Source organism: Athene cunicularia (genome assembly GCF_003259725.1).
Source record: "Athene cunicularia isolate RWA chromosome 1 unlocalized genomic scaffold, athCun1 chr1_part2, whole genome shotgun sequence".
NCBI classification, from domain to species: domain Eukaryota; kingdom Metazoa; phylum Chordata; class Aves; order Strigiformes; family Strigidae; genus Athene; species Athene cunicularia.
In genome coordinates this window covers 49,235,951-49,260,413 of record NW_020799092.1, presented here as the reverse complement: position 1 = coordinate 49,260,413, position 24,463 = coordinate 49,235,951, and the positions used below count along the sequence as shown (strand labels likewise).

Genomic DNA, 24,463 nt, shown 5'->3' with positions numbered 1-24,463 from the left:
AACACACAAAACAACCTTCACCACCTCATTTGAATATGGTAATGCAGAATTTAGGGCTGTCACTTGAGTTCAGGCAAGATCATGATAGGTATAATTGACCTGTGCACCCCTAAAGTTTTTGAGTAGGTGACAGGCAACCAGATAATGCCATGTTTGTACCACAGCCTTCAGTGTTCCTGTCTTTAACAGAAATACCTTTCTACCTCATCGCTACATAACTGTTTAATGCTTCTGTAAGTTGCAACCTGACTACTAACCTGAGAACCAAACCTGGCCTTACTGGGTCTGCACTAAATCTGGAAGTAATGAATGTTTCTGTGGAAAATGCACGGTCATTTATAGCTCTGTTGCATTTGGTGTTATCTAATGGATTTGAGCTCTGAGTAACAATTTTACATAATGATTGAGAGACATATTTACTAGATCACAAAATGTGAACCTATGCATACAGAAAGAAATTGATAGTTCTAGGAAATACAGCATGGAATAATAGAATTAAAGTAAGAAAGGGAGAAATTAGTTACAGGGTCATCTTTGGAAGGAAGCTGTAGAAATATTCCTTGGGCTTGCCCTCTTCGAAGCAAAGTTACCTCTGTGAGCAGTCTGACATTCCAAGGATTTCAGATAGATGCAGGGCAGTAGGTGGACCTTGCCCTCCCATACAGTTGCTGTTACAGGCCTTGTACAGTGTTTGGAACAACCTCCACTACAGCTGACTGCTGCATATGTACCCCAGTTTCAAAGCAGCCCAAATGTAGCCTTTAGCCACGGGTGTTCTGAGTAACAAACGTAGGGCAGAGTATCAATTACGTAGTGATGTACAGTGGTGAAGTGTGTTACTGATTTGTGTGTGTACTCATTGTTCTACTGTGAAATACTTACTGGCCAGTTGCTCCAGGAAAACATTCAATTTCAGAATATAGTTGCCAAAAAGCAAGAAGATGCAGGATTCACACAGGTACCTCGGTGATGTAACCGTATGTACTGTGGTGTCATTGCTAGCTCTGCGTCATCTGTATTTTCATGCTTGTTAGTGTGATAGTTCTATGTGGGAGTTTGATGCAGACTTGCTGTCACTTAACTCCTCGCAGCTCCAAGTTGTTTGTGATAAATCCAATTTTTGGAAGTTCATTGAGGGGGATAGCAACTAGCAATGTGTGTTTCACAGTACATATGATACACAGCATACTACCATTATAGGTGGTTTTGGAGCAGGAAAATGCATAATTTCTATTATTTTCTTCATTGTAAGTAACTTCAGTGACACCACTGTTCATTACAACTGATGGAAAACATCCTGTGGTCTCCCGTGAGCATCGTCTCAGGAGCAACAGTCATAAAGAATTTCTGTTTTGGCTTGCCTCCACAGCATCCTCTTGAAAAAGAGCACAAAATATTACTGGGTAAAAAATAACTATATTACACTAATTCCAGGCTTTAAAAAAGAGGAAATACCTTGTATCTACAGTTAAAGTTCTTCCTTTGAAGTGTTTCTCTGTATAGTAAGGATGCTAAAAGCATCTCTTGCCAAAGTAAGTGTTACTCTTCAATCATCACTGAGTATTCTAGAGGTTGGTATCAGCACAGTAGCGGAGCACTTTGCTGTTGGATGGTCTAACCTCCACTGAAAAACATTGCAACAACCTTGCCTGGAAGGAGAAAAAGCATTACAGTTACTCACCTTCAAATTAGCTCTTTTCCCCATTAATTTACACTAGGCTTTGCCCAGTGATACAGTTCCTGGTGTTTCTCCTGTAGCACGTGAGGGCAGGGCCGCGGGGCACAGCCGTCAGTGTTAATGACTGCCCGCCTGCCTGCAGTTCGGGGCAAAGCACATCCTAGATTCAGATAATTTTATCATTACTAAAAACATTTTCATTTTTTTCTTTTTTAGTTTTGCTCTTCAGCTTCAAAGGGGGGGTAGCCTGGAGGGAGAAGCACTGGAGCAAGTAGCGAGGTTTGAGTGCAGTTCACATCGCTGCCGAAGATCTGCTTTGTGGCTTGCGGCAAGTCACAGCACGTGGGTCTGTCTCATCTGCTCGAGCAGAGATCACGGTACTGCCCTGCCTTGTGGGAAGATAAATCAGCAGTTTATTGTGACACGGTGACGTGCAACAGCAAGGGATACCCATAATCATCCAGTCGCGCTGCTTCTGCCTCCCCTGCCTTTTCTAGCAGGTAGTCATTAGGCTGTCGGTCGCTCCCTGCACGGGCGGCTGCAGAGCGCTGCACCTCATGTCCTCTCGCTTGCCGGGTGAGGTGGTGTGCACGCAGGCTGCAGAGCCTGGCACAGACAGCGAGCCCAAGGGAGGGGAACCAAAATGTTGTGCCGTGCCCTTCTGCGTGGCAGAGGGTGCGCCTGCAGCGCTCGGGGCTGCAGCTCTGCAGGGGGGTGAACTGCACGTAGCTGGACCCCTTGGGTGGGGGGGTTCCACACGGAGTGGTTTGACTTTGTGAATCACTTTCAAATGGTAGAGAGTTCAAGGCTGATTATAATGAGGAAAGTTACTACCAGTTTGTTTGTGATGAGATGGCAATATGTTCTTAACACAACTTCAAAACCATCTTCAGTTGTTTTAACCGCCTGCTGGTTTTCACATGGTTGTATCACAACTTGCTCATAGCATCGTTGACATTTGTATTTTGGCTTCTCCCTGCTTGTGCTAAGATAACCTGAGAGTAATCTGGGCCAATACCTTTAAAAAAGTTGACTGCTTTTTACCTTAGGTGAAAAGAAATATAGTATTGGAGTAACAAAAATCTCATTAAGGTGAAGTGTGAATCTTCTGCTGTTGTGTTGGGTGGCTTTAGGACAGCTTTTTTAAGGTAGCCTTTGATTACCTTTTAGATGGATTTGCTGCAAATTGCATTCTGAGAGAATTTGCTGGTTTTGTTTGGGAGTTTTAAATGCACATCTCCACAGGTAACTTGCTGTCCTGGCTAAGAGTAAATTTTTCTTTTTCTGGAATGTCTGCTTGTTCCTTATCTTTAGGCAGGGTGCTCTAGGCTGGGTGTTCTCTGTTTATATGGTTTAGGATGGAGTTACGTGGTGAATCATAAAATATGAAACACATCCTCTAGGATATGGGGTTGTACCCTCATCCCACTTCTCCCGCTGGCCCAGGCCCCTGGGAAGGTGAGCTGGGGTTCAGTTGCTTTGCCAGTCTCCAGTGAAGGGAGCAGTAAGGGAGAAAGATGGACTGGTACTTCTTGCTTTTTCCTTTGGAGAAAGATCCTAGAAACAGGGAGCCTGCACCATTACAAAAGTTAATGTGATTACATCATTCCATTAGATGTCATCAGGATAATGAAGACACGGGGAGAGTGCTGTTCTGGGTGCATTTCTCTGCTACTCAGATGGGAACGTAACCTTCACAACCTGAGAGGTCGCTCTGTCACTGCTCTGAGCACTGCAGTGTGCCGGTGGGGCTGTTCTACCCGTGTCACCTGGGGTCAGTACGATTCAGAAGGGTCACAACTTCAAATCTCTGTTCCGCCATAAATCTCCATGAAGTGTTGGCCAACTGACCTATGGCTAACCCCCTAGTAAAACCCACAGTGCCTCAAAAATTTAACCCACTTGCCCCAGCCCATGTAACATGAGGTGCCTGCCCTGTATGGTTGTGTGTGTGGGTTTTGTATTTCCCCCAATACCAAATATTGCTGTATATTTATTAGAACTCTTTAAGTAGCCTTTGAATCCCCTCTAGGAACTGCCCTGGGACACCAGGCTGGAGCTTAGGGCTTGACACAAGGCCATGGAAGTCCATCTCCTTGTGCCGTCTTTGGCTGGATGATGTGGCTGCAGAGCAGTTGTGTCAGCAATGGGGAGTTGGGGGTTGAATCGCTGGGTGAGGAGGGTCTCCCACACCCCATGCTGGTTATTTAATTGCTCCTGCTTCAGGGACATTGAGGTTACACAGCAAAGCCATGCACTTTGCAGAAGGAGCAGCAGCTCTGCAGTGTATTGGCATCAAAGACATTGGCATCAACTCAGAGGCAGATCTTGTGTGCCCCAAGATGATTATTATTTTTATCAGGGGAGATGTCTTAGAGTTTATCAGTCTGATATGGTCATTTAACTACCAGGTAACATGCAGTGGTAAATAATGGCAACTGATCAAGCTGTGTGTGTGAGACAGCTTTTTCTGCTAGATATATATAATGATGGGCTTCCTTTTGGGGGAGTGTGTGCCCAGGGGCTTCATGATCGCAGGCAGCACCGGGGTCCCTGATCCTCCTGCTGCCCACGCGAGGAGAAACACTGCTCTCCTCTTGGCTTTGGGCAGAGCGAGCCAGTGGCTGTGCTTTGGCCATTAGCGCTCCTGATAAACATCTGCACTGCAAACACCTGCACATCAGGTGTCCCCCTGTAACTCCTGGAGAGAAAAGAAGGCGGTGATGTTCCTGTCTGGTGTTACAGGAGACTCTACCTGCCACGTGTAAGCTACCTTCCTGGTCCCCGAGAGCACTGAATTTCTGTAAAAGGCTCTGGAATTTACAGGTAAGTAAGTTCTGACTTCCAAAAGTTATTTTCTTTAATCCCATCTGCTAATGCACTGAAGCAGCTAGGAATCCCTGGCTATTTTTGATTGATGCTCATCATAAAAAATTCAGTGGTTGTAGGTTTAATTTCTGCAACACTTTAGGATTAATTATATGACAACCTGCTGCCAAAATTCCTTAGGTTTGGCTCCTGCAGTGATTTTTCTCTGTGTTGGATTCCACTCTGGGTTTGATTGTTTACTGTGCATAATGAGCATTTACTACATTGCTGTAATACCCTGTATTTATTGGCAGTCTATGAAAACATAGAGGTGGTTGAAAGCTTGCTGTTGGTGTGTGAATCTCTGAGAGTTGTGACTGAGTAATACTGGAAAGGTCAGAGTCAAGTATAAGTCAAGTTCCATAGCCCAGCCTATGCCTTCTCACAGCTTCATCTCCTTTTACACAAGTAGTTACTTGTGCTTTTATTTTTTTCTTTTTTATCTTTACATTAGTGATTTTTTAAAAATCTTCATAGATGCTCCATTATTTTGAAAGCTGCTGCATCTAATAACTACTCTTTAATTACTATAATTTATCTACTTTATTGTCCTTATTCATGTCTCTACATTTTTTATTAAGTATTGATTAATGTGAATATTGTAAAAATAGTAACGAAAAATGTTGCCAGCATAGTTTCAGAACTGTAAGTCAAAAGGTGTAAGTCCACCTTAGGAATCAGCATATTTGTTTTACACAACGATGTGTTATGATGTCCAAGATGAGATTTCTGGGGAAAAACCAGACCCTTTTGTTGGCTGGTAGACTCCAGCACAGTGATCTCTATAGCAAAACTGAGTAAAGATTTTACAGCGCTACCTGCAGAGGTGGGATCCAGAAAGGCTTTAGCTGTGTTAACCTGACTGCAACAGCATTCACTCAGTAAAAATTACAAGTCCTAACTAATGAGCTAGTTCTGCCCCTGCCATTTGTCCCCATGTGCCTCTCCTCTGCATGTTCTGGGCTTGCTCACAGAAACGTTTCTGTCCTGGTGGTGCCGACACTACTCAGATTCAAAACAAGATATCCTTCCTCCCACCAGTTTGCTTGAAGCAGTGATGGCCCTTGGAGACCTGGCAGATGGTTCTCCTCACATGCAAGTCACTTGGTTTTAAATGCATGAAATGCCTCACCTGCTTAAACTTAATCTTGACTGCGTGTATTTGCAGGACCCAGATCAAGATCTCTGCATGTACAAAAATCAACTTGTGACACATGTACAGCACACAGCAAATGGCAGGTGAATGCCGAGGGGGCAGTGGTAGCCATAGTTAAACAGATGTACTGAAAAGCTCTTTGCAGCTGTGGATTAAATGGTGGTTTTTCCTCTTAGGATGCACGAAAAGGTCCATGCCCCCAAGCAGGCATGTGGCAATAAGACTGGCTTGTAACTTAGAGAATAAATTTTTAATTAACTGCATTGTTTGTTTAAATTACTTCCCTCTTTAAGACTATTTTCTTGGGACTGTCTTTCAGCATGTCTTCTCTCAGCCTCTGATGCAGTGATTTTAACTGCATCTTCATCTACTTGAGGTAACGTCATACTCATCATGACTGACAAAGCCCCTCCTGGCTTGGTCACACTAGCCCAGCTTCACTAGATGATTACAGCTGCAGGACACGCATCTGAGTGCTTCTCTTCCTTCGGAAGACTTGGCCTCAAGGGACTGACACCTCTGAGCCTCCCTCTCCCCAGCAAACATCCTCGCCAAGCCCCTTAAGCCTTGACCGTACAGAATCACAGAATCATCTAGGTTGGAAATGACCCTGGAGATCAGCTAGTCCAACCGTTCTCCTAGCACAGTTCCCACCTACAGCATATCTTTAAGCTCTAAATCGACCCTACTCTTGAACACCTCCAGGGATGGGGACTCCACCACTGCCCTGGGCAGCCCATTCCAATGCCTAACAACCCGTTCTGTAAAGAAATGCTTCCTAATATCTAGTCTGAACTTTCCCTGGCGCAACTTGAGGCCATTCCCTCTTGTCCTGTCGCTTTCTGCTAGGTTAAAGAGACTCATCCCCAGCTCTCTGCACCCTCCTTTCAGGTAGCTGTAGAGGGCGATGAGGTCTCCCCTCAGCCTCCTCTTCTCCAGACTAAACACCCCCAGTTCCCTCAGCTGCTCCTCATAGGACATGTGTTCCAGACCCTGAACCAGCTTTTTAGCCTTTGTAGACCTTAGTTTCTACCCTTGCTCCTCAAAGTGATGTGCTCTTTCCTAAGACCCCACACCCATCTATTAGTAAATTTAGTGAACACGGAAGAAGCTTGGCACCACTTGAGCAGCATCAAGGTAAGACTGTCCTTTTGCACCCTCGGTGTTACCACCCAGCCAAACCAACCCAAATCTAACAAAGCTTCCTTGTTTCACAGAGCAGGCAGCCAGCCACCTTGAAGGACAGCAGGCTCTCACACACATCTTGTGTGTCTGTTACCCACAGAGGTACCTCATTAAAGTACAGTTGGGTTAATCTTGTACAGTGATGCCTGGAGTATTACTCCCAAGGAAGGTAGGGAGCCATCAGGTGCTATATTCCCAATTGGCTATTTCAGTGTCCTGGTTTTGGCTGGGATAGAGTTAATTTTTCTCTTAGCAGCTAGAATAGTGCTGTGTTTGAGATTCAGCATGGCATTTGGTATGAGAAGAATGCTGATAATACACTGATGTTTTCAGTTGCTGTGAAGAGATCAAGGACTTTCCAGCTCCCCGGGTCCTGCTCGTGTGCAGGTGTACAAGAAGCTGGGAGGGAGCAGAGCCAGAGCACTGGTCCCAAATTGGCCAGTGAAATATTCCATATCACGCAGCATCATGCTCAGTATATAAAGGAGGGTCGGCAGGGAAGGAGAGGGTTCTCTCTTGCAGGATCTTGGTATTTTGGGATTGCTAGCCAGGAACAGGCTGGGTGTCAGTTTGGAGGGGTGGTGAGCAATCACATTGTGCATTACCCATTTGTACTTTCTATTATTATCATTTTATTTTACTACAATTATTAAACTGTTTTTATCTCAACCTGTGAGTCTCCTTACTTTTACCGCTCCAATACTCTCTCATCCCCTGGGTGGGGGAGGGTGAGGGAGCAGCTGTGTGGCATTTCACTGCCAGCTGGGTTTAAACCACGCTGCTCAGTGAGGCCCACTGTTTTGATGGGTACTTCTAGTGTGCAGGACACAGCCTCATGGGTTTGGAGTCCTGCCCTCATTTGATCCACACAGCAGATGACAACACACACCGCACCCCACACCGTTTTGCAGCACCTGGTACCTAGAACCCCCACTGCAGCACCCGCCACAGATGGGATGTTTTGGCACAAGAATTTGTTTTTCTGAGCTTGGAACATCTGCAGAGAGGAGAGGCAGGGTGAGGACAGACTAACTGAAAACAAGATATAAAGGAAGGGGAGCCCAGACAACACAGAACAAGATTAAATATGCACATGTACAGAAGTAACAGTAATTACACTAATTTCTGAATGAAACCACTTGAGCCAGAATCATTTAAGACCAAACACAGACTACTGTCAGCTTAATAAAAAGAATTTATTAGAAACTGTTAAGCACTACACAAAACTAAGTTTTTAGAGTATTTTTTCAGTAGACAGCACTCCAGCCTTATGCTACAAACACTGTATTGTGGACTTTGGCCAGCCACTGTGCTCATAAGGTACATCTTTAGGATGAGACATTCAAGCAGCATGCACAGTGAGACAGTGGAAGGAGTGCAAGGAAAACCCTTTTGATTTGCATAAGTTCACAGAAGGTACACAGTTTCGAAACTGTTTTCCTCAAGGCAATCTGGATCGATGAATCACCGATACCCTAGAGGCAGCGAGGGGGCTCAGCGTCCCCATCACTTTGCCTTCAGTGCTAGCGCTCGTTGGGACTTTAAGTACAAGGAGCTTCAATAAATAGAAATACAGCTTTCATACTATTTTAACAAAAACATGACTACAAGGTTAAAGTATATGCCTTCTGGGGCAGTCACACCAGCAGCAACCTTACTGCGTTTTGGGAAAAATAGGAGGAGAGTCTATGTATTAAGGCAATGCATTTTTTTTTTTTTATTCAACATAGAAATTGTAACAACTGCATATTTTCTGATAAGTTCTGAAATATTCAATCATAAAAAATAAAGTTACTGATCACATCCTACTCTATCTGATATTCTTCATTACATTTTGTAATACAGTGGAGCATTGCTATAGTCACTGCCCAAACAACGTGGCAGCAAGTGACAGCTTATCTTCCAGCCAGGAGCTGCAAAGCAAGAAATTAATGACTCCTCTCCAGTTTAAATCCTCCATTGTTCCTTCCCACCCAATTTCCACCTCTCCTCTAAAAGGGAAAAAAACCCCAAATCACAAATCATTTATCTGGCTCCTGAGAAAGGAGCTTTATAGCAAGGCTCAACCGTACAGAGTAAAAAGATATAAAAAGTCATTAAATTCCAGAAGTTCAGAAAAGGAAAATGTAATAAAAATAAGTACGCATGGCGTGATAAACCAGGATAGACATAGCAATTTGCTACAACATTTTTCAAAAAGTGCTAACCAATTTTTGCTTAAAATAGCTCAAGAGATCATAGAAATTGCTACCACAGTGTAAAACTGAGTATTTTGAAAAATCTAAAACCTGGCTTGACTGTAGAAAATGTATTATATCTGTTTCTAATTTACATAGCATTTTTATTTAGGCACACAAAAATAAATATAGACAGCCAAATGCTTCATTAAGTCTGCAGAAAGTTATAGTTAAAACCAAGTGAGCAACTGTTGCGACTAACATCACATTTTTTACACGTACATATCTCTTGTATAATCACATGTGTGTACAGGGGTATGTATCCCTTATTTCATCCTCAAGCTTCTGCAAAATTTACAGGATAAAGACAGTGTTTTCTGCCAAGAACAGTTAATTTGGGAACTACTGGCTATTAAGAGATAATTTCTTAGAAATTTTGATCAATACTTTCTGCCAAAATGGTTTATCTTCATGCTTTTGAGCCAGACCTTAGGTTGGAGCAGAAGCCAGGCTGAGCCAAGACCAAAGGTTACTGCAGGACAGGAGGGGGTGTGCTGAAATACCAACAGCTGGGCCCAAGTGTACAGGAACAAGTATTTCTATCTCCAAGTAAGGCTCCTTCTCCACACAAATCCATTTTTTCCCTAAGAACCATGTAGTGATGATAGTGTTTCAGCCCCCCTCCCTGCTGCTACCTCACCAAACCCGGTTTTACCTCAGGTGTAAGCACTGCCCTAGTATATTCAGTGACCCCACATCTACTTTTAAAATGCTTGTGGTACCTCTTTTAACCTCTCTACTTAAGTGGTCAGGGAAGTAGAAAACCTTCAGATTGCGCATGTTCAGTGATACCAGTCTGGTGATCCATGCTACAGTCCCTGGTTAACAAGGAGAAGTATTATACAGCCACAATTGCCAGCTGGTAGCCTAGTAAAAATCAAGAAAGCTGGAATTTGTATGTAAACCAGTTTCTTCATGTTTCTGCAGATCCAGCTCTAGTATCCAAATTCCCTACTAGCTAAGGACAGGGTTAGACATGAACTGAGGTTGTCAGTGTGTGGCAAGTGAGGGCTTTCAGTTATTCAAGTTCATCCCACTACCTTGAAACAAATTGAAAAACATCACAAACAAAACCAAGCAGCATAATTTTTATTTGGTGTTACAACAGATGTGCAGCACCCATCCATGGTTTGGACACTGCATTCTACTGTTTATGATTCTTCTTTTTAAAATCTAAACAGCTCTTCTGTTCAGACAACTCCACCCTGTGCTTTTTTTTTAAATATATACACATTGTGACCCCTGCATTCAGCATGTCCAGTTAACATTAGAAATATTTGTCAAGGCAATACATTATTTTATCTTTGCTATATTTAGGGAGAAATCAAAAGAAAAAAAAATTACTTTAATCTGACCAATTACATGTACTGTACATACCTGTTCCAAAAATCAATGTACTCAGAAGTTTCTAATTTAATGCACTCTGTTACTCAAGTCAAAATGCTGTACATCTAAGTATCCACACAATCGTACATTCCTAATGATTCTTCTTTACACCTTTATTTTTAGACATCTGTTTTTAAAAAGGAATAAAGAAGTTGCCCTGTAGATCTATATTTCTTTAGAACAAAACATTATATACTACATTGAAAAATAATTTTATCAAAACCAGATTTAAATCACTGTCATGTACAGTTTTCAGTTAATGGTTCATGTTGAAATTGCACTTTGCAAATAGAATAAAGTTAAAAACTGAAAACATGTTCTATTTCCTTTCACAGGAGACTGCCTCTTCGGGATTTTTCTTCCGTGAATGTTTATATTTGTCTACATACGCCTTCACTAGATTTGCCACTTTTGCTGAATTAACTTCTCCGCTCTTGCTATGACAAACCTACAACAGTTTTAAGAAAAAAAAAAAAAAGTTTGAAACATTTCTGTTGATTTGTCACTGTTTCACACTGTTTTAACTTCCCAACACCACAGATTTCTTGTCATGCAGAACAACTTTGGAAACTCCTAATACTTCTTTCCAATTGCTTCCCAAATACTTCTCAATTCCCATTCACCTCTTTCACACAATAAATGAGTTATGCTCTGAGGAACTGAAAATGCTCTCATGGAAAGAGACCAAGATATTTTTGCTTTTCCTGTTCCTCTTTTCAGCAAATACTCGTTGTTCCCACAAGATTAAGAAATCCACCCCAAACCCTACCTCAATCGAAATGTATGCATTTCAGATGAATAAATCAACTTACTTTATCTACAGCTTTCCGCACAATCTCTTTATATTCTTCCTTAGTGATGTCTTTATTTTGGTAGAAAGGTTTAATAGCTAGTTTGACCTCTTGTGCTGCTTTTTCCTGAATTAACAATTTCTAATAAAAAACAAACTTGATTATTATCTTTCAGTGCCTGCATATGTATCTTTTTATCAATCACAAATGAAAACTTCACAAAGTTATTAAAGATGACTAGGAAACCATGCTCCCTTCAGTTTGGCTCTCATGCGAGCTCTCTGCACTTTACTAAGAACAGAAAGTTGTCCCACAGCAATTAAATATTCATTAATGTAGTCTTTAAAGCACACTATAAAGACAGTCAACTTGCTAGTTTATATCCTACAGCCACCATGAAAGTATCACATACACAAAGGTATTAAGTATATTACACAGGAGGGGGATTGTTAGTTTGCTATTTTTCAGTATCTCAATTTTTATTATGTATATATTTATATATAAAAACCATATATATATATACACTCTGAACTTTGAACTTGCCTGGTCCTTCTTCGAGCTATCTGCGCTGGCTTCCACTGTTACACTTGCTTTGTTTTCTCCCAATTTTACAGCTGCATTAGAGCTTTTGATGTGACTTGATGACATTGCATTACCCGAACTTGGTCCCTGAACTGTTCCCACGTTTCCCAGGACTGCTGCTGTTGGAGCAGGCAAGGCTGGAGCACTCATGTTATTACTTACATGAGCCGCATTTGGAATGCCCTGTTTTAAAAAGTTATTAGTGGTTAATATATTATCTTTCAGTATGACAACATGCCTTTCTAGAAGACTCAGCAGCTATAGAAAGAGCATCTATACTACATGCTTTGGTTCATTAGCTAATTTCCACACTGTCCATTATTACAGAACATACACACATTGTATCAGATCTACTCAAAAGAAAAAAAGCTTGAAAAGTAAAGCATCCTCCATGTCACCACTGTGGTTGCTAGATTCTGCTCTGATCCCAGTGATAAAGTGAACAAAGTCTCCTGCAAACAGGCACGGAGGGTGTTAGCACAAGGGAAAGGAAGCTTATGGCTACAGAACCTCTCTACTTGTCACAGGAGTGTATAGGATGCCCTGTTTTGTAAATCAGATTACCTTTTTTTTTTTTTTAAATCAGCACCTAAACATACAAAGTTACTTGAAACAATACTCGCATTCCCACATCACAATGATGCTACTTTGAAAACATTTTATTTTCATGTTCATTATCAGCTTGAACTTGTGAATGAATTTCAAATGTAAATACACCTACAAATCTCCCTGAGAGTAGAGGTGAAATGCTGGTTGAAGCACTAGGATCTGTTCTTCAGGGAAAGACCTTTTCTGTACATTTCCAAACATCACCAAAAGACCACAGGCACTGTTGCTGCTTTGGAATTGAGAAATCAGTAGTTCTCAAACCTCAGAGAGAGGTCATTCTTAGCAAAAGACAAGAATACACCTTCCCAACATGCTTCTGACAGGCTAGCCTAAATGCTACTTTTTGCAGGTAATCACCATTACTCGTCACATCTGCATTTATCCAGATGGAAAATAATGAAACAGGAATTTGAGCTCCTTGGAAAGGACGTAAGTACTGAGCTGTTAAAATCAGCATGCCAGCGTTCACCAGTGAGCTTTCTTAATTTTCCTATCCAGAGGGAGGACAGGTGGAATCTTGCAGTATTCAGTCATTTCTACTGTGCCACCACCAAGGAGTTGTTCGATGAGAGCTCAAAGGAAAAGCAGCAGCTCCCAAAAAGCATTCAAGGTTCATGGACACCCTTCCACAAAAAGAGTACAAATATAACAGGGACTTTACTAACAAATAACTGTATTTTGGAACAGCACACAATACTTATAGAAATGTGTTTATTGCTGCACTAGATACTATATTTCACAGAGGTATGTAGCCTACATTCTGCGTTCTTACATTTCAGAGGTTAAGCCTACTGAATTTCTAACTGTGAAAATGTTTTAAATTACAGTCAGCCACCTACCAGCATTTTAGCTCCAACAGTACCATAATGTTTTACCTTGCTGAGTATTTAAGTATTTCATACAGACTGTAACCTCACTTGGTATTTCCCATGGTACTTAACTCCTTCTGCTCTAAGTTAATGAATATGAACAGCTAACAGCAGTTGAAAGTGAAAATAATGTAGGCCATTTATCTTCAGAGATGACACATGAAAATAGAGGGTTAGAAAGAATTGTTCTAGGACATCACTTTTTCAACCTGGAATGTAGGGGAAAGCTTTTTAGGTTAGATCAGGCAGCCTGCAACAGAAGAAAAGCACAAACCTCAGTCAACCCCTGAAGAGCCCTTTACACATCACAGATGCAGTATTACACCTCCTTGCAGGGCCACGCACTCTCCTAGAAGTTGTTCATTCTCCTTTCCCTGATATAAAAGCCCCTAATATAAACAGCTGGCTAGAGGAGAAACGCATATACACAAAGATTGTTTTGAGATGTCTTGAAAGTCACAAAAAGATGGTCTGACCAGCCCCAAGCACAGCAGTCTTTTTGAAACTGGAGAAACAAGTTGGGAGTTAGGTCTTAAAACAGGGCATGCAAAAAAAAAAAAAAAAAAAAGAGACCCAGGCAAGAAGGGGGAAGTAAAACATACCAAAAAACTTAGAAATTATTAACAAAAAGGCTCAAAAGATTAAACATAGGAATGCACATGAGTGGGGTGGCTGCTGAGATAACAACTGGAGAATGGAAGTATGGAAGTGTGGAACAATGGTTGCCATACAGTACTTCATAAACTTCCTCTGCTCATATACCCCATGGAATTAAAACTGCAACAAGGAGGTTCACGTCACTTCCTACATGCTGCTGAAAGGGGATTCAAGCATTTCCTAAAACTTAAAAATCAGGTTTTGAAGGGGAAAACTTAGTTTTGGAAACAGAGGACTTCTTAGAAGACAAAGATAATGGACAACATTGATGAAATTTTTCAGGGTTCCATTACCAGCTGGAACACCTCATTGACATAAAACCCCAGTTACGATGTTGTATATTGTTATTTAAAAGTTACATCCCCAAAACAACCCAGCCTACATCCCCAAAACAACCCATATTCTCATGGATAGTTGCACTTTAAATTTGGTGTGGGGTGGAAGAAGACAGGCAAGAGAGAAAGAAACTGCAAGTATAAATTTATCGAAACTATGGTATTCAATAGAATAAACCCTTAACTGATATTACTTGAATACTGTTCTTGCCCTGGCTTCTGATAAAGCATACCTGCAATTGTTTTCCATCTTGCTGTGAAGCAATGTAGTTGACTTGTTGAGATGGTGGGGGTGGAGGTGGAGGCGGAGGTAATCCCTGAGACAAATTAGTGGGAGCAGCTACCTGTATGAGAGGCACTCCGGTAGGGAGATGCATGGGCATTGGAGGGGGGATGCTGAAAGGATTTCGTTGCATATTCATCATGGGAGGATGGACACCCACTGGGTATGGAAAGATATTCATAGGTTGGTGCTGCGCATTCACTTGTGGCATTACATTCATCTGTTGCTGCATCATATTTATCGATAACTGAGAACCATCGCTTTGCTGGTTGCCTTGGTCTTTGAGGTTTGGATCTATCAAAAGAAAAAACAGACAGGATATGAAATAGAAAATCCACCCTTTACAAAGCAAAGGTGGAGCCAGGTATCTAAACTCTTCATGGAGTATCAAAAAGCTTTCTATCATCTGAGTATTTTAAGGATATGGTGCTACATTATTACACTCATCACCAGACATGACATGGAGCCAAATGCCAGTTTCTGAGTTTAAAAAGTTTGGGTTACTATCGAAGTCTGCATTTTGATCTACTTGTTCCTACAGCACAGCTAATAAATTATTTCATCACAATGAACCAGTAATTCTCCCCTGAAGAGCAGAAAGACAGCATAACTTAACTGGCTGCTGCACTTGCAGAAGGTTTAAGACATTACCAGATATGCAATGCTCTGCTCCCCTCTGCCTCATTCACAGACACTCACTGTAGCCATTTCTGGTAACTACAGAAATACTGTGCTGGGTTGGCTGGGGTTTTTTTGGTGTGGCTTTTTTTTTAAACACCGAATAATAAATCATTCTCAATCAATTTCAAAGATGTTCACATTCAGAAAGAGTGGTTCAAAAACCCTGTAACAATACAACAGGTAAAGCCCAGAAGTAAAAATAACCTCTTTGGGTGGCACTTAAAAAAAAAAATTGCTATCTCACTGTCTTAAAAGAAGCCAAAAAGTTTAAGTCTAGATACAAGCAGTAAACCTTCCAGAAGTCAAGAAATCGGTTGTGAGGAATGGTTGATATAGGTTATAATTCAGATGTACTTCCTTCAGAATCCATTTCCTTGAGGAATCCTGTCACCTATTTCACAGGAATTAGAATTTAAATCCTTATGCCTCATCCCAAAACATATTTTTAAAGATCAGGGGATAACATAATCACTGAGGTTGGAATGGACCTATCAAGACCATCTAGTTCAACCCCCCTGCTCAAGCAGGGTCAGCAAAAGCAGGCTGCCCAGGACCATGTCATGATGACAACATAGCCTGTTTTATCCAGTTTTGAGTGATCACTGAATTCATGTTCCAAAAGTGAATATAACAGTGTGATTGTTCCTGAACTATGTGAAATAAAAGCCTGTGAGTCACACAATATACTCAAAGTTTTCATAAATTTTGCCTGCAACAGACTGAAAATTGACGTTTCCTCAAAGCTAAGCAGCCACTGCTGCAGTTGTCTCTGAAAAGATAAAACTGCAAATAGGCATGAAAATGGTATATAGGATGAAAATGGATAAAAATGAAAGACCAAGCAAGAAGACATTAGGGAAGTGCAAGTGTAGTTGCCTTCAGAAGTGGATTTTACAGTTTTTAAATATAATTCAGATCTGTCTTTCTTCAGAGCATTAATAATCTGTGGATGACTTAGTAGCTATTCAGAATCAATCCCATCCACAGTTAACTCACTTTCTACCAAAAAGTTTATTTCCATTAGGACAGTCACCTTTTAGATGTAACATACTCAAAAATATTAACTTCTATTGAGACTTGAGGAATTTTAATGCTGACATACAGTAAAAGTTTTGAATTTATAAATCTCCCCTAGATTTAAGCATATAAAGAGGAAAATGCTTATTTAAAAGCAATATAAACATCAACGTATTAATTTGTTATCTCTAGAATCTACAGTGTGGGTCTGGCACAGGCAAATGCAAATCTACTTGAAAAAAACTACCCTTTTCAAAATGTGTACAGATGCAAAAAAGTAACCATGAAAGACTATATGCTTTCACTTCAACCAAATCCATTTACTTCAGTAAGTAGCATTCTTCAGATGCATAGTCCTTAAATTACATCTAACTTTATGCAAAACCAAAAAACCATCAAAACACAAGAAATCTCCAAACTCCACACCTACAAACCTCCATATTACAAAATGACTATAGATTCACCCTGTATTATTTTGAACAGCTAAGTAACTCAAGATAGGTGAATATGACTAGGATTTTACTTGGCTACTATAGCTGTGACTAAGCTTTTATGCTTCAAAACTATGAATACCTTGTTCAGGTGTCTCCTCTTCTTGTCTCATTCCCCATCCAGACTGTGGGCTTGGTGAACTGCGTCCTCTTCTTGAATAATAATTCTGCACATCAGCAGGTAAAGTCTTTCTTACAGCCCAGCTGGATGCAGATGTCCACCCAGATCTGTCAGCAGGTGTATCAAAAGAATAATCTTGTTCATTCTTACGCTTGTATGGCTGATGTTCTGGGAACCTTGAAGTTTCATTCCCAGAATCATTTGAGTTCCCTGAGAGAGGTTTTCTGTTTTGCCAGTGATTTTCACTCTGGTCTCCATACATGAAACCACCTCTTCCACGTCCACCTCGGCCACGCTGACCTCTCCCTCGATTTGGAATCCAACCTGAACCAAAGTTTTTATTCCAAGACTGTCCTGAATTATCATGCCTGCCATCTTCCCAGTGAGGTTTATCTCTCTCTCTGTTCCTGACTTCTGGAACAGAGTTTATCCTTTCCATTACCCAGTCTGGACAATCATTCCTCCACTTGTCTGAAGAACACTGATCATCACTGTTTTTTTCTGTACTGTCCTTCTCTTTCTTAAGACTTTCATTTTGTTTTTCTTGATCACTTCTTCTGTATCGATCATTTCCTCTGGGACTCCTCCAGCTGTCATTTGTCCATCTCTCTTTCCATCGAGGTGAATGACTGCCTCTCTCATTTCGAGAGAATGAAGAACCTTTATTTCTTGTCCTGGACCGTGATCTTGACCTAGATCGTGACCGTGACCTAGACCACCTCCTATTTCTTCTTTCTCTGTCACGATCTCTTCTTTGACTATCTCTATCACTGCTTCGAGATCTAGATTTCTGCCTTGGAGATGAATCCTTAGTTCTTGACCGAGATGATGATCTCCTGCTTTCCCTGACAGTTTCCCTTTTGGGAGATCGAGATGGTAGTTTTTTCTCATCTTTGATCATGTCTCTCTTTGGAGACTGAGATAAGGATCTCTGTCCCTCCCTGACAGTTTCCTTCTTAGGTGATCGTGAGCTCTTGTCTCTGGTCATCTCCCGTTTAGGGGATGGTGACTGAGATTTCTTGCCCTCTCTCCTAGAAGGAGACCAAGTTGTTGATGGAGAGTGAAATCTAGACCTTCTAGTTCGAGTCTTTTTATCTTTTTTGAGTTCTGATTGGCACTCTTTTTCTTGATGAACAGTTTCATCTTTTTCGTCAGAAAGTCCTGAAACTGATGTACCATTTCCCACATCACACTGCAAGGAATTCACTTCTCCTTGCTCTGTACTTTCAGCCGGTGGTACCTGCTCAATCTGAGGTTCATACTGGTCACTACACAAGGAGTCACAATCCATTGGTATCATCTCATTGTTATCTTCACCAAAATGTTTATGTTCGGCATTTAACTGGGGTGACTCTGAAGTTCTACCCGCATCACTTTCTGGCATGGTGCTCTCTTTTAAGGATTGTTCTGATGTACTGTCCATAGAAATACTGTGTATTAATGTATCTGGTTCTTTTACTTGATCAGTTTTTAAGTTATGAGTATTTGTACTTGCACAGTCTACTACTGTTTTTATTTCGGCCTCGGAATCATCTATTTCTATGGCTGCTGGATGCTCAGGCAATTCGATTCTGGGGCTCTCTAATGGCTGATCTTTTCCCAAAGGTTCTGGAGAGTCCAACAATTCATTTCCTGGACTAGCTACTGATTGATCTATTTTTGTCAAAGTTACTACATTCTCCATCAGTTCATTTGGAGGACGAGACAGCATCTGATCTACTTTTTCAAACGTTGCATGGTCACATACTTCATCTCTGGGACTAGCTACTGTTTCCATTTGTTCAAGACTATTTTCACAGATGTCCTGATTCTTAAGATCTAAATTTTTCTCATTGACTCCTTTTACTTCAGCTTCCTGATTTTCATCCCCTGAAGTTAGTACTGGAGGTTCTTGGACAGAAAAGCTTACATCCACGTTGCCTGAACTATCTTCACCTTTGTCACATCCTCCTGCAGTTTCCTCAACTTCAGCATGTTCACTACAGCTTTCCAAACCATTTGCAGATTCTGTTTCTGCATTCTTTTTCTGTGGAAGGCTTGTGTTATTGCTTTCATTATCTGACTGCTGGTCATTATCTAATGCTACAACTGCTTCAGACTCAGCAACGTCATCATCTTCACCTGAATCATTGGACGATTTTTCAGAACGTGCAGAACTTCTCAGTTTCTTTTTAACCACAGGTGTTTGTTGCTTAACTAGTCTTTTAGACTTCCGTTTTGGAGGAACCTTCTCTGATTCTGAAGGACATTTATTCAGAGATGGGTTACTGCCATCAGGGGCACCGCACGCAGAACTGCTTGACCTAGGTGAGCTCCGAGATTGAACCAGAGTCTCATTTTTGCTGTTTCGTGCAGACCTTCTTCTAGGAGTAGTATTAACTGATTTCCTTCTAGTTCCTCTAGCACCAGATGAACCAGAGGCTTGTTTTTTCTCTTCTCCTTCTTGGGTACAGGCAACAGCATATCCTTTGCCTAAAGTCTCTAATAAAAGCAGAATACATTAAAGTTTGATAATAACCATTTATTCAAACACAGTTAAGAACATAAAATGACCTTCTCCATTTAAAAGATATCCTCAAACAATACAATTTAAGATTTAGTATGAAATGCTGCCACAGCACTTTTTTTTTCGATGCAGACTTTTTTTTTTTAAGAGAACAGAATTAAGCTAGCAAAGTGACGTGTTGGACATTTAAACACACATTTTAGAAGCAGTGCCAGCACGGCTATATGAACAATAATGGCACTCAAAATGAAACTGCTATTGATATTTCTGTTCAAAGATATTCAGCATGTAAGCTGTTAGAAAAGCAATGAATTAACCACACAACATTGTTAGCATATAGCAGATTCTGTCATTTCACAGTGCAGGCATGTTGGCAGTGAAGCCTCACTACAGAAGTGAAACTCAATACTATGGACTGACATTTTTAAATGGCTGTCAGTGGATGATCACATGGGAAGCAGTTGATCAGAAGCAGCAATAACAGCATACCTCTCTGCAAAATCAAATAGACAGTGTAAACTCATTCATTTATGTATGTTATAGGACAGACCCTGCATGTTCCATGGCAAACTGGACTTAAAATCTGCTGCAAGGCACCCAGGGTGCCAGCAGCACCTAATGAACTGAATAAGGAGTGCAAGTCATGGGTCAGCCTAGGATGCATCAAAAAACTAAATCTATAAGAAGAACGACCATAAGTAGCGCATAGCAGCACAGGAGTTCTTGTGTTGACACAGCATTAATTTATTTCATGCTATCCACAATTTGACAAAAGTCTTTGTAGGGAAGCCAAGGGTTATATTCACTGCAAAGGGAACAGACTGTACTCTTGATACTTATGAAAGTTTATGAGGGACAGCTCACAAATTAAAGATTCATGATAATTAAGTAAATATTCCTGAATGTAATACTCACTTCAGAACTAAATTAATTTCTTGAGATGCCCATTAATTTGTATCATACTTTGTGTAGATTTCAGAAAGAATCCATTATTTGGTGTTTAAATGGATTTTTTTTACAGCTTTGATTTCATACACAATTTATGGAAACTTGCTAAGAAAGACGAATTGCAATGGATTTTGCAATTAATTTGTCACATCACACAAACATGTGATTCTTCTGTATAATGTTATTTCCCATGCTTTTACTGCACTATTTGTTTAATGTATTCTTAAACAGGTTATATAAAAATAAGATAGGAATAAGACAAGTAAGTAACAACACAAAAGCCTCTTTCTAACACTTACTACTTTGTTAGCAGAATGAAAAATGTATCACTGTTTTAAATGTAAACGTATAATCCAATAACCTTAGAGAATTAACTCTGCAAGCACCTTGCTAGCCTTTAAAAGGCTAGAAGAGAGCACAGGACTATAATAATCTCCTTTGATGTCACACGTAAACACACAGTAACTTGCCTGAACATGAAAAAAATGTCGGTTTTGTTTCTGTATGTCCATTGATCAACTTACCACGTAAGATAATGAAAACTAACAGCATCAATTGTACAAAAGATATATATTGTTAGAAAATTATTTCACAGTGGTTAACCAGCAGTTTCTCAGCACATGTGGCTGTCTCACACTAGTTAGGTCTTCAAACATACTACAATATCCAGGAAAACAAGTCAGATGCTACGTGTCATTACAAGTTTTTCATATCTGTGATTATTTTCGTCAAGGAGGAAGAAATCACCTTGCAATAATAATAATAAATCAGAATTCAAGTGGAATATGGGAATCCTAACAGAATTAAAAGGCAAGGTTTTTTTGTAGCACTTTCAAAGTCTACTTGTGAAACACAAACCCCTCTTCAGCATGCCTTACTACTTGTTAAAATTTTAACAGACAAGCTTCATAAGCTTTGGACTTGGACCAAACACAAGGCATTTCATCTCACTGAATCTTTATTTAAGAATATTTTAATCATGCAAAACCTGCATAATGCCAGCCTAAATCATAATAGTATTTGTAGATTCACTAATGAGTTTTCAGGTCAAATTAGTAAAAAGACTAATGGCAAGAGAATCTAAAAAACACTGTATCAGCTACAGGAAAGACTCAGGCAGCACAGTTATATGATCATCATTTATATTTGTATGCGTCCTTGCACAGCTCTGGAAGCAACTGTCAACTACTATTCTGATGCAAAACTGTATACTTTAGGTGTGACCAAGAGATGAGGGGAGTGTAACAAGATCAACTATGCTACCACCTTTCAGGCACAATTTAGTAAGAAAATCCAGTTTGCCTTTTTTTTTGGTATGCATTTATTTACAGCATTTTCTTCATTTTTATCCTGTTCTCCACCTTTGCATAAAGTTAAAGTGTCCCCCTTTTCCTCCACCTTCTGCCTTTGCCTTCATCTCTCATACTTCCAATAAGATGAGGCCTTGTTCCCCTCTCCTTATATATATTTGCCATGCATCTCTAACAGTACTCAAGCTAGGTTTCTCCTTGCTTTCATCCTTACCTTTTCTTGTGCATATCTGTCTTTTCCTCAGTTGCTACATAAAAACTGGACAGGAAAGGAACACTCACTCAACAGAATGTGACCAAAATCCTCAAGGGACATCTTCATATCCAACATCCCTTAGTTTTAGTAGGAAATCTGAAGACTCTGCATCTTAATTCCTGCATGCTCCTTATCAGTAGGAAGTCTTTAAGTCAAACTTGAAGATGACTTAAAACTCTGGCATCAACATACTACAATGTTTTAAGATTTAAACTTGATGACTGTCTTATACTTAATTACTTATACTGTGGACAAAGTTGAAGTAATTAAGTTATAAGTAATATATTACATTTAACATCTGAACTTTAGCTCAGGTGTAGCAAGAACATATGGAAACATATAAAACTAACTGAAGAATCTATTTGCTGTGTCTTGTTAGCTTGGTAACTTCACATTTCAAAATCACATCTTTAAGAGAGGAAGTTGAATGCTTATATAAAAAGTACCAAAGTTCTAATCAAGACAACTGAGAAAATTCTGTTCTAAATATAAAATTTAAAACCAAAAGTATCTGAAAAAAATAATTTGTTCCTTTATCAAGACTCCAGCTCAAAATCTGCTGCTTCTCCCAAAAAATAGCATAAATTATTTAGTTCCATGTTCTGCCTTAGGATTTCACAATGTTACAGTATTTGTAGGTCAGTTACTCAACAGCAGTTACTCACATGTTCTAAATAGTCTGATGTTGAAAAATAATCTGGAGCTTATTTAAATACCCTTCATCTTTCTGATGAGAGATTTTTTTTTTTTTTTTACATGCTTCTGGTGTATACTAACAAAGAAGCCTGACTGCTGTGTAAGTAGAAAGGTAAAGGGAAGCTAGCATGTATACTCATCATTACTACTAGAAGCAGAAATGGTTAAGGATCAGTTGAATTGCACTGCCAAACATCAGAGACGTGAGGAAGTAACCGATCCATTTTTCACTGGGAATGTGGAGGTGAAATAAGCACCTTTACAAGAATGAAGAATATGAATGAATAAAGCACCTTTTTCATAATTCATCTACTACTTAAATTCTTCCAGCAATTCAATTCCTCACAATTCTGTAAGCCAAGAGACCCAGATCTCTATCTCTTTGCCTACTAGTCAACTGAAAGTAGTATAATACTCAATTCAAGAAGGTACTAACTCTAGCCTTAAAAAAAAATAGCACTCCGTTGTTTTCACTTTAAACTTGTGCAGCCTGTTGAAAGAAAAACTACATTCTTGCTGAGTATGGAGAGAGAGGCTGTTAAAGTTACTGGAGGAAAATAATTCCTTCCATGTCTTGTCTTCTGCTAATTCCTGCCAGATCCTGGAGCCCAAGCACTTTTGCAAGCTTTTGCCCTGTAGACCATGTAGGCACACTACACTGCTTCCTGACTACCTTCTCTGTCAGGAAACAGCATGCAATAACCACTGTACAATAACCACTGAAATACGTCAAGCAACTCATAATGGATCAAAACAAGATTTATCCTTGAACAACAGAAGTTGTAACATGAAAGAAAACATTAAATTTAGAAATTTAATTTAATCTTCAAATGAAGAACAGTTATGCCAGTTTTGGGGTGTCTGGTTCGTCTTCTATATTCTAATTTCAGAAATAAACCAGCTGGTTTTGAAATAGTACCAAACTTCATCAAACCAGATTTTTTTTTTTCCGTTAACTGTAGCTATATACTCCACTTTGATTTCTGAGAATCACATTTTAACAATGCTTCACATGAGCTATAAATAAAACTTACAAAAAAAAAGTTTACCAAAGTTTTCCAAAGGCCTGATATTTGTTGGAAGAATTGTCCCTGCCACTGTAGTAGAAGTGAGAAGAAAGGTCTCAGCTTCAGCTCCATAAGACATTAAAGGAATTCTGGGAAAGTAAAAGCATTAACATCAGTTGTTTTCACTGTTTGTAGCAAGTTTTGGAAACAATTCACAAATCCAAAACATTAGGCAATCATTACGTTTCCAATCTCATAACAGTTGGAGAGAAAGGCAAAGTTGACAGTGAACAAAACTTTCCTTCTCATTTAATTTCAGGCTTATATTATTGCCTAATTTAGTAAAACAGTTTGAACAAGGCATGTTATGTTAAAGCAATATATATTTGGCTTTCTTCAAAGCCAAACACTGAACTGTAGCAAACAAGTCTACTCCAAATTAGTAGGCTATACTAGTGGAAATGAAATTCTGAACACTGATTTAGTACTTCGACTGAATAGCCTTTTCTGCAGGAAAATAAGAGACAATGTAGCAAAGACTTTGTTTTTTAACAAACAAAATGAATATATACTTATTCAGAATCCCTCAGCAAATCTTGGGCAAAACCAGAGTTTAGTTATAGATCTACAATTTTTAAGTTATCACTGAACTGGAATGGAAATTTCCATAAGAAAAAGCACATGTAAAAAAAAAAATTATTTAAATCCTAGATGCAACTTTTATTTATAACTAAAAATATCTTACTTGCTCTTTAGTCTTTGTTTTCTGTCAAAGAGAGTAAAGAGATATGTCG

At 39.8% G+C, this 24,463-nt stretch overlaps 1 protein-coding gene across 4 annotated transcripts in view; it reads right to left on the bottom strand.

The window, feature by feature from the left end:
* Positions 1-10,196: 10,196 nt before the first annotated feature.
* Positions 10,197-24,463, bottom strand: part of SCAF11 (SR-related CTD associated factor 11) — a 46,947-nt gene continuing 32,680 nt past the window's right edge. For all 4 annotated transcript variants that reach the window (XM_026867739.1, XM_026867741.1, XM_026867738.1 and 1 more), the window contains exons 10-15: positions 23,712-23,818; positions 16,908-19,427; positions 14,587-14,930; positions 11,845-12,066; positions 11,323-11,442; positions 10,197-10,958 (exon numbers count right to left, since the gene is read on the bottom strand). In XM_026867739.1, the coding sequence (XP_026723540.1) occupies positions 10,830-10,958; positions 11,323-11,442; positions 11,845-12,066; positions 14,587-14,930; positions 16,908-19,427; positions 23,712-23,818 (3,442 nt within the window). In that variant the 3' untranslated portion in view covers positions 10,197-10,829. The remainder of the gene's footprint in view (positions 10,959-11,322; positions 11,443-11,844; positions 12,067-14,586; positions 14,931-16,907; positions 19,428-23,711; positions 23,819-24,463) is intronic.